The sequence below is a fragment of the Cryptosporidium hominis genome (assembly GCF_000006425.1).
Source record: "Cryptosporidium hominis TU502 chromosome 2 CHRO012036, whole genome shotgun sequence".
Classification (NCBI taxonomy): Eukaryota; Apicomplexa; class Conoidasida; order Eucoccidiorida; family Cryptosporidiidae; genus Cryptosporidium; species Cryptosporidium hominis.
Window position 1 is genome coordinate 2639 of NW_667261.1, and position 10086 is coordinate 12724.

At 32.4% G+C, this 10086-nt stretch overlaps 7 protein-coding genes across 7 annotated transcripts; 4 read left to right on the forward strand and 3 right to left on the reverse strand.

Moving 5' to 3' along the window:
• Positions 1 to 1008, forward strand: Chro.20127 (hypothetical protein). The annotated part of the gene is made up of 1 exon (XM_661394.1): positions 1 to 1008. The coding sequence occupies one exon, from the start codon at positions 1 to 3 to the stop codon at positions 1006 to 1008; it is 1008 nt and encodes a 335-aa protein (XP_666486.1).
• A 221-nt stretch (positions 1009 to 1229) lies between these two features.
• Chro.20128 (RE21692p) lies at positions 1230 to 3248 on the reverse strand. The annotated part of the gene is made up of 1 exon (XM_661395.1): positions 1230 to 3248. One exon carries the CDS (start codon positions 3246 to 3248, stop codon positions 1230 to 1232), a length of 2019 nt encoding a protein of 672 aa, XP_666487.1.
• A 494-nt stretch (positions 3249 to 3742) lies between these two features.
• On the forward strand, positions 3743 to 4723 carry Chro.20129 (zinc finger protein-related). Its single annotated transcript, XM_661396.1, has 1 exon — positions 3743 to 4723. The coding sequence occupies one exon, from the start codon at positions 3743 to 3745 to the stop codon at positions 4721 to 4723; it is 981 nt and encodes a 326-aa protein (XP_666488.1).
• Positions 4698 to 5225, forward strand: Chro.20130 (zinc-finger protein zpr1). Its single annotated transcript, XM_661397.1, has 1 exon — positions 4698 to 5225. The coding sequence occupies one exon, from the start codon at positions 4698 to 4700 to the stop codon at positions 5223 to 5225; it is 528 nt and encodes a 175-aa protein (XP_666489.1).
• On the reverse strand, positions 5222 to 7084 carry Chro.20131 (CLL-associated antigen KW-2). Its single annotated transcript, XM_661398.1, has 1 exon — positions 5222 to 7084. The coding sequence occupies one exon, from the start codon at positions 7082 to 7084 to the stop codon at positions 5222 to 5224; it is 1863 nt and encodes a 620-aa protein (XP_666490.1).
• A 326-nt stretch (positions 7085 to 7410) lies between these two features.
• Positions 7411 to 8340, reverse strand: Chro.20132 (hypothetical protein). Its single annotated transcript, XM_661399.1, has 1 exon — positions 7411 to 8340. The coding sequence occupies one exon, from the start codon at positions 8338 to 8340 to the stop codon at positions 7411 to 7413; it is 930 nt and encodes a 309-aa protein (XP_666491.1).
• A 320-nt stretch (positions 8341 to 8660) lies between these two features.
• Chro.20133 (CG33057-PA) lies at positions 8661 to 9425 on the forward strand. The annotated part of the gene is made up of 1 exon (XM_661400.1): positions 8661 to 9425. One exon carries the CDS (start codon positions 8661 to 8663, stop codon positions 9423 to 9425), a length of 765 nt encoding a protein of 254 aa, XP_666492.1.
• The last annotated feature ends 661 nt before the right edge of the window (positions 9426 to 10086 follow it).

The window sequence follows — 10086 nt, forward strand, 5'->3', positions numbered from 1 at the left end:
ATGTCTTCAGAAGCAGTAGATGTGAAATCTCCAAGACTATTCGCTTGTGGATATCCTGGTTGTCATGCATCGTTTAAAAGAAGGTCTCATTTGGAGCGTCATGCTCAAACTCATACCGGAATAAAGCTTTTCAAATGTCATGAATGTTCAAAAGCATTCGGAAGAAGTGACCACTTACGCCGTCATATGATGTTGGTACATAGCTCAATTGAAGAAAAAGCGAGTTATCCATGTTCATCCTGTAATAGTGTATTTATGAGTCCAACATCATTAAGAAGACATATTAAAAGGTCACATGACACACCGTATATTTGTGAGGTTTGTGGTAATCTCTTTCCATCTGCCACTTCCCTTCAGAGGCATACTCTCAGGCAACATCTTACTGCTGAAATTCCATTTCCTAATCGTACAGAAGATAGCAATTCAAAGCAATGTTGGTATGTTTGCAGAGCTGATCCTATGTTATGCTCTGCGGCTTTTCTTTCGTACCCTGGCTTAGTAAGACACATTAAATCTAAGCACTGGTCTTCGTCTAATGAGCCGCAGCCACTCATTCTTAACCAGAATCAGTGTATAATAAATAATGATAATTCGCAAAATCAATGCCTATACGCCTTGCCTAATGAGGCCAACGTAGGTCATAACGAAAATGACCCTTTATTGAATAATACAATTGGGGAAAATAAAGATAGTGATATTGATTGTTCATATAGGTGTCCATACCCTGATTGTGGAAGATTTTATAGCTCAAAGAGCAATGTCAGAAAACACATACAAGTTTCACATTGTAACAGCAAACCTTACGAATGCCACTTATGCCCCAAAAAGTACGGCTACAGAACTCCTTATATTCGCCATATGAAAAACAGCCACCCTGAATTCCAAGACGAAAACATAATAAATGACCATTGTAGTGGAATTACCACAATGGACGAATCTCACAGCGATCTAACGATACCCGGAACTCCTCACTACCCTCCACTATACGTTGATGCTATTCCTTTTTAATTTGGCTCGGGGCCGCATAATCATATTAAATGGAAGTAAACTAATTCAAATTATCAAATTTTATAGTATCAATAGCTTGAAGCTTTAATTTTTGTTTATTTAAGAGATTTTCTATTTTATACAAAAAAAATTATTAGAATAGGAAAACATATGCAATAGAGTCTAATAGGAAACACCTATTATAAATTCACAATTCCTTAGGCGGTTAGAGCTTTGGATTATTAGGCCTTCTCCTTCTTTGAAGATGAGTCTAAATTTTTGCTTGTCAATGAGTCAATATGCCTAAGTAAGTTTCGAGCCTTAAGAATTTGCTTTGCAAAAATATCCCCAAAGAATTTATCAACCTGCTTCCCTTCAATAATGTGTATTGTGTCTAGATCTAAAAGTAAGTCTACATCGCCATTTAATTGAACCAGCTCACCAGAATGTAAATCTCCTGATTTCCAAATCTTCTGACGTCCAGATCTACTTTTAATTGCAATTATTTGAGATCTCGCGATACTTGATGGTTCCTGTACCTCAAAATCATCAGTAGTAGTTGAATGCGTGCTAGATATTTCATTGGCTTGAGAGTCAGATCCACTATTACGAGACTTAATTACCTCGCGAGATTTCAGATTGCCATTTTTCTTTGCAATATGCATTAAACTTGCCAAAGTATCAACATTCAAATTGTTGTAAAGCTTTGTGAAAGACCTAATCATAGAATTCAATTCATAAAGGTGCATCAGGGGTGAGAATGTCTGCATCTGCCTTTGTTGGGGTTCATTCTGATCAGCCTTTACAATATGATCTCTTGGAGTTATTAAAGGCACACTTGGGGATATAAATCTTGGAGATACCTTAGATAGCATTTCCTTCCAGTTTGAAATGTCTGATCCCAGTGGGGAAAATGAGGGTGATGACTTCCTATCATTCTGATGTGATAAAGATTCCTCCATCCTATTAAAGTTGGAGCTGTTTCCATAAGAAAGAAGTTGACAGAAGAGCATCAGCCATGACATTCTATCGATAAACTTTCCTATGGCATCATGTTGGTATGGAGAAGAGTGAGAAGAATTATTAGAATTCATTGCATTCGATGCAAAACTGACGGTACTCTGTTGGAATATACGGATTGCGTCGATGTATCTTTGTAACATCATGTAAGAAAATCCTAAGTAATACAAATAAGATACATAAGCAGTTTGCACCTTCCATAATAATGGGCGGAAGATCTGGTGATCAATTCCATTTGAAACCTCAATTGCAATATAGTAGCTTCCAAGTAATGCATGTAACCTTAATAACCCGAGAATTGAGAAGTAACCAAGTTGATATCTAATAGGGAATGATTCAACAGAGTTTAGAACTTGTAAATGTTCCTGCTGAGAAGCTGAACTATCTGCACTCATTAGCATTCTAACTTCACTTAAGTCAACAAATGACTGGAATATTTGGAAAATAATATCACATCTCCAAACATCTTGGTCCACCTTGGCAGCTCTTCCGTCATTTTGACCTTGTTCGCTCATTGAAATTACATGCGCTACCCTAGTTCTGTATCTACATGTGTCCTGGAATTGATACAAAAACTCATCAATAATACCATGAGTCATTTCTGGAGGTAGACATATTTCGTCTTCTCGATCAAAATTTGTACTTAAATTGTTGCTTTCAAAATACTCCTTAAGAGAATTTGGAATCTGTGAACTTTGTGATTCAGTGCTTGAATGCCCCCTGAATAATAAATGATTAAACAATGCAATATAGTTTTTCCATGATGAGACTCTATCTATCCATTTAACATGGTTGGGGAATTTAGCAAATATGTGACGATAATATTGCTCAATATACAAGAGTTTGGTCAGTTCCGAATAATTGTTGAAGCTATCAATTAAATTTTCCACTACTGATGGGTTTGGCCATCGAGATTTCATATAATACTTAAAGGTCAGATTATTATGTAAATTTTCATTAAAGTATCGAATTCTATCAACATCACGACGTGAAATAGAATCGTTTAGATTAATTAAGAAAGATTGCACTTCATCTGGAAATGATGTCTCTGAATTGTAACTCTGTTGAGTTTGAAGCTGACTCTCTATATTAGCGTTTTGAGACATTGGAGTTTCTTCCTCCTCTTCATTAATGCCGATTTCCATGAGTGCATTTCTGCTAGTTGACACGGCAACTGCAATTGCAGTATTTACGTCTTCTTCTACCTCCTCCAACTGATCTGGAACAATTTGAAAGGACATATTAATTAATTATTTGCTAAATATTATGATCTCACCAAATATAAAAATGAAAGTGATCGAATTTCAACGTCGTATGTAGAATCAAAACTAAATGCGGTAAACTAACATTTTTTTTTTTGATTCGAGACACTGAAAAAATATTACCTAAATAATTTTCCCTCTTTTTTTCTCATTTAATAACATCCTAATTTCTTCTAAATAAGGCAATACAAATTTTTATTACTTTATTAATACCAAACTACTTTTCCATAACTCCTCCCTGCTAGTTAAATTAGCCATTTGTTAACGATACTTATTAGCTGTCAAATTTACACAGTTTTAATTAATTTGGAGCTCGCTTGCAAACAAATAAGTGTTCTGAGCAATAGAATTGATGCTTTCAATAAAAGTATTTGATTTCTGTTATTTTGGTACACTTTGATATGGCGCGCAAATATTCTGTTTTTTAGGTAATTCTCTGGTTATAGAAAGACTATAAGTTAATATATTCAAAAATGGCTGGAAATTCTGAATACAGCAGAGATGATGACACCGGTTTAACTATTATTCAATCACTCTGCATGAACTGCCATAAAGAAGGTGAAACAAAACTATTACTTACTTCCATTCCACAATTCAGAGATGTAATATTAATGTCATTTGAATGTCCACATTGTGGATTTAAAAATAACGAGATCCAATCGGGAGGTGTTTTGCAAGATAAGGGAGAGTGTATAGAGTTGGTTGTAACAAATGTTTCTGATTTAGATAGACAAATTGTCAAATCAGAATTTGCAACTATTTCTATATTGGAGCAAGAGCTTGATATTCCTCCATCTACTCAAAAAGGAGTAATTTCAACAATTGAAGGTATAATCACAAAGACTATCCAAGGCCTTTCACTCAACCAAGAAGCAAGAATTGCTCAAGATCAAGAAGTAGGTGGGAAAATTGAAAAAATTATTAACAATTTAAAAGGATATCTAGAAGGTAAGGGGCTTCCTTTTACTATTAAACTAGATGATCCAAGTGGAAATAGCTTTATCCAAAATCCAATTGCACCCCTTGTTGACCATAATATGAAAAGAAAACTTTATGATCGAACAAAGGAGCAGCTGGAAGAAATGGGATACTATGGAGTTCAGAATCTAAAGGATGATGAAAGCCAGCGTATTTCTACATACCAACCAAAAAAAGATAATTCAAATGTAACATTCAGCAAAGGAGCTGACATACCTGAGCACTTAATCCCCCACTATATTGACTTGAATAAGAGTATAGAGGACCAGGGCGAGTTAGGTAGCAATGAAGATCGTATTAAGTTTGATGTACCATGTCCAAATTGTGGCAATAATGGAGAGAGTGACGTATGTGAAATAGATATCCCTGGTTTTAGAAGATGCCTTATTATGGCGTTTGTTTGCAATTTTTGTGGAATAAAAACTAATGAGTTAAAACCTTCAGGAGCATATGGAGAGCTCGCAAAAAAATGGTAAGTTTGTTTATATTTATCAAAATCAATTCAATTATCATTTCTATTATTTTAGGATTTTGACTGTTGAAAGCGAACTTGACTTAAATAGAGACATCTTAAAAAGTGATACTGCTTCAATTGAGATTCCTGAAATTGAACTTGAAATGGGTATGGGATCTTTAGGATCACTGTTTACGACTGTTGAGGGTATGATTGTCAAAATTACAGACTCTTTGAAGGATTGCTTTACATTCCAAGGTGACTCTGCAACATCTGAACAAAAGAAGGGTTTCCAGAGAGTTATTGAAAAGCTGGAAAACTTGCTAGAAAAAAAAGAAAAGTTCACTCTAATCATAGATGATGCAGCAGATCATAGCTTTATTGGCAAACGTATTGTTAATGGTCAATTTGTCCAGGATGATCAGCAATTGAAAACAGAAAAGTACCAACGTACTGATTATCAAAATGAAACACTTGGAATTAATGATATCAAAGTAGAGAATTACTCTGAATCCGAGAATTAATTTCCATGCTCGAGCTCCTTAATAATCTTTCTTATATATTTTTTGTATTTTCTTTTCATTTTTAAACCTTCAGTTTGAGTTATATCTTGATTATTACCAGCTACTGGAAAAATATTATTTGAACAATTTGATAGGTAAAGATTTGTGCAATAGTCATCCCTATGTAATATATAGTTGAGTAAATATGTAATGGCCATCATTGGCTCTAATCCTTTTTTCTTTATTAGCCTCTCAATCTTTTTTCCAAACTTTGATATTTTCTTTATTCCTAGCTTTGATATATTTTGTTCATTAACGCTTTCACCTCCATCTAATTTTGACTTTCTAAGAATATGTTCAGTAAAGGATATTAATCTTTTTGAAATAGGATGACTAATCGAATCAATATTTTGTCCAAATAAATATTGTAATTTAAACTTGGATCTGGTTCTTACAGAGTATAAAACTATTCCTAATATATAGTTAAACCTTGTATCACGAATTGCTTCTATTTCTATGGCATAAAACCCAAGAATTGAAAGTAGTGCTGAAAATTCCGGTATGTTTGTATTTCTAGGCAAAAACAATGCAATATTGTTTGCAACTGAAGAAAGGCGGATAATCATCTCTTTATAATTCAAAGATGAATTATTCTCTAAATTAAAATGTTTAAAACCATTGTATGAATATCCGCCCCATGGAGGAGAGGCAAAAGCCCATTCAAAATTTTCAAAATTGTTAAATGCTTGTTTGGTGATTGAAGATGATTTGAAATCATATTTATTATGGCTATTGTTTTGGTACCAATCACAAAAATCTAAAATATCGCCATTAACAAAAACTATATTGCTTTTAGGGTCAAAGTACATGCTTAAATTATAACTGTCATCAATTGAATGTGCTATATTAAAATGTAGTGTGGGAGATCCAGAATCTCTAATTGCATCAATAGAATTTGTATCTCTAATATTGCTTTCGGTATTATTCCAAGATTGATCTCCATACAACTTATATATTTGTGAGTTATGTTTACAAATCAGAGTTCTAGAGTTTGAAATTTCTACTGAAATTACGCGTTTACAATGCTGAGAAAATGCTATTGTGTTACTACCAACTCCTCCGCATGCATCCAATACTGTGCAGCCTCTTAATCTTCTAGCTATGTGCTGAGAAAGAATTTCGGGAGTTGCATCCATTACTGCATCTCCATCCAAAATGATTCCATCATCATACTTTTGAAATACAAGATACTCTCTTCCAATATTACCTGGGAAAATAGATAGATTTTTTTTCAAAAAATCAACGTTTACCTTTGTTTCTTTCTTCCTTTTTTTATTAATAAGAAATTCACTTCCCTCTTTAATATTTTTTGGATTATCTAATACTCCAAAAAGAGCTTCTTCTAATTCACAATCGTTCTCCTTAGATTTTTCAATATCGAATGAAATTCTTTCAAAGTTTTCTTTTTCAAATTCTGAATTAAGTGGTGTACAAGGAAACCTCTCAGAAACAGAGTATAGTGAATTTTTACATAAATTGGGAATGATAGATCCGGGCACATTTGTATATCTGATTGGCAAATTTGTTATCCTTCTTGCAACAATTATTCCCCTAAATAGCTCTTTATTACCCATAGAATTCATAATATTCTCAATTCCAGAAGGAAAAAGTGATGAATTTGAAACTAAATTCAGCCAAGAACTTATTTCCCCTTTAATTATAACCAATTCATTTCCTGTAAATGAACTTTTCATATTTGATTCAACATTTTTTTTGCATTCATTCTCGAAAAAAGTCAACTCATTTGCTTGGCTATCTTGTGAAATCTTCTTTCTTTTCCTCTTTTTTGTATTAACATCCATTATAGTTGAATCTACCATCTATTTATCTTTTTTTTAAAAATAAATCTGCATTACATTTGGAGAGTCTTCTTGTCAAATCTGGAAAAAATACCGCCAAAACTATGACATGTATTTTCTTCGAAAATTTTTATCTCTAGTATTCATTAACTAAATATCAACTAAACGAATTACTTTAATAATGGAAAGAAAAAAATCAAAGGAAATTCTCACATATTCAGATGTATTTATGAGATTAAATTAAATAAATAAAATATAAATTAAAAACTAATATTTATTATAGCTATAACCATTAAAACGTTGACTTAATAATTAATACTTAATAACAAGATATATAATTTAGTCCTTCACAAGAAAAAAGGTACAATGGCCTTCCTATGTTTTGGATAGTTAGCGAATTCTTTATGATAATTTCTGTGTTTCTTCAATGCCCATTGTGACATTTGAATAAAAGCAATTAAAGTGTAAAGCCAACAAGTAGCACAATTTGCAATAAAGCTAAAACATATCCATGAAAGTGTTTCCCAGAAGTAATTTGCGCATGAAACAAGATCAAAGCCAGAACCATAGGGAATGCCTCTTTTTTTTGTACCTCTATCTCTTAATTTTCTCAAAACCAAATGAGAGTTAAAGTTCAGAGATTCAAAGACACACGTTAAAATGGCAATAAAGTATAGGGTTAAGGGGGAAAATTCTGGAGGTGAGAACTTTGGATGAAATGTGTAGTATCCAACAGAAGCTCCAAAAATAAACCAGTAATGGAAACAATTTATTGGAAGTCTAATAATGGGCATTGTTGCATTCGAAAACCTGTGAACAAAACATGTTTCAATTTCTCTTTTAATATAATGGCATAAAGCCAGAGCAAAAGTAAGCTTTTGAGAAATACTCTTTGGAGGAGCAGGTTCCCCATAAATTAATGTTGGGAAAAAATAAAAAATTGGAAAAATTATAATTGGGCCAAGATATTCTATAAAGAATACTAACCTCCATGAAATTTGGACGCCTAAATCTTTGAAATACAAAGTGGTGCCATTTTCAACTCCATAGTCCTCTAATTTTCCTTCTTTAAGCACCTCTCCATTTGAGCTTCCAACATTAAACCATTGCCTTTCTGGATAATAGTGAAACTCTTCGTAAAATTGTAGCTTTAGATCACTAACAGTAGCATCCTTATCTATATTTAACACTGCAAGATGTTTCCCACTACGTTTTTTTACATATATTCGTATGATTGAGTCAGACTGGGATTCCCCCATCGTTGAATCCATATCCATAATTAACTTAGAACTTAAAGGAACTTAACAAATATTTCTTTACCAAGTTTTGTTTGCGTTGTTTTCTCAAATTTTTGTGTTAAAATCACCTCATTACTTGTATTTTATTGGTGGGCTTTTGCCAGTAACATATTGGCGCCATTTGTGAATACTCATAATTTGAGGGAAATTAATAATTTGCTTGTCTACAAGTACCGTAAAGTCTTTAGCGGCATTAATTATATTTGTTTTGTTTGACAAAAAAAAAAGCATATTTAAATGGGGAATACTAATTTGCGCATATTTTTAGATATATTAATTTATTAGATTAATATACATTCATGACGAAAACCTCAAATGTGCTTATTTCAAAGAAGTTAACTTGGCTACTTAGACATGGAGATCCAGCAAAGACTGGACTAAATATGAGAAATGATGGGTATGTAGAAGTTAACGAGATTTTGGAGCAAACCGGTATCTCTCTTGAAAAATTACATTATATTGTAGAAAACGATCCTAAAGGTAGATTTAGAATGATTGATGAAAATGGAAAAAATTTGATCCGTGCTAACCAAGGCCATTCTCTTTCATTTATAGAAGATGAAAAACTTTTGGCTAGATTTGAAATTGATAATAATTCGGAATTTATTCAAAGAATAATTATACATGGCACATATTTAGATAAATGGAAAAATATTAAAATAAATGGGCTAAGCCGTATGAGCAGATCTCATATCCACTTTGTTTCTGCTACCAATTTTAAATTGGAATCTATAAAACAAGGTTCAAAAATTTCGGAAGATATGTGCATTAACCAAATTGTTAGGGAAATGTGCAATTATAAGTGTACAGCAGGTATTAGGCCAAACTGTGAAGTATTAGTGTTTATTGATGTTGTAAACTGTGTTACTAATAGCGCTGAATATAAATTCCATCTATCAGATAATGGTGTAGTTTTAACAAGAGGCAATTCTCAAGGAATAATTGATTCAACAATGTTTCTTCTTTGTATTGATATAAAAAATGGGGAAATATTACTAAATAACATTAATAATGAACATAAAATTACTGAAATAGTTAGATTTATTGTTAATTCAGCCCGATAATTCTATAAATTCTAAATTTTTTACCGCATTGTGCTATCAAAATTTCATAAATTTGCATGAAAAATCCCAAAGTAATGATAAATATGTGCATTAAATAAAATAAGAATGCAAGCAAATCAGATGGTAGAGCTGAAAGCATTGCAATCTCTAAGAGAAATTTATGATGAGAGCCAAGTAATTAAAGTAAATTTAAAAATTCCAAAGTATGTCTGCCTGGTGTCAAAATTGGATGGGTACAAAAATCCATATTTTTTTGATGATGAATTAGAATGCTGGGAAGGTAGGGATTGCACAATTTCGGGAAGGTTTAAGTTTTCAGCATCAGAAGGAATTCAATTAATTAAAGAAAGCATTTGTTTACACCCCAAAACTGAATCAATTATGATATTCATCACAAAAAATCCAGGAGATTTCGCTAATAAGGAAAATAATATGGGTATTAAGCTCCTTAAAAGACAATATAAGATGTTAAAATCCAGTATTTGCTTTTTTGAAAAACAAGAAATTAATAAATATTATGAATACCCACTAAGCCCAACAAATCGTAATATAAACAATAGTTTGAATTTACAGACAAGTTGGAAGACTCTAAAAATATTTTGGTTCGAAGAGTGTAATTTGATAGGGAGGGAAGGAACATTTTTAGCACTTGGAGTAGAAA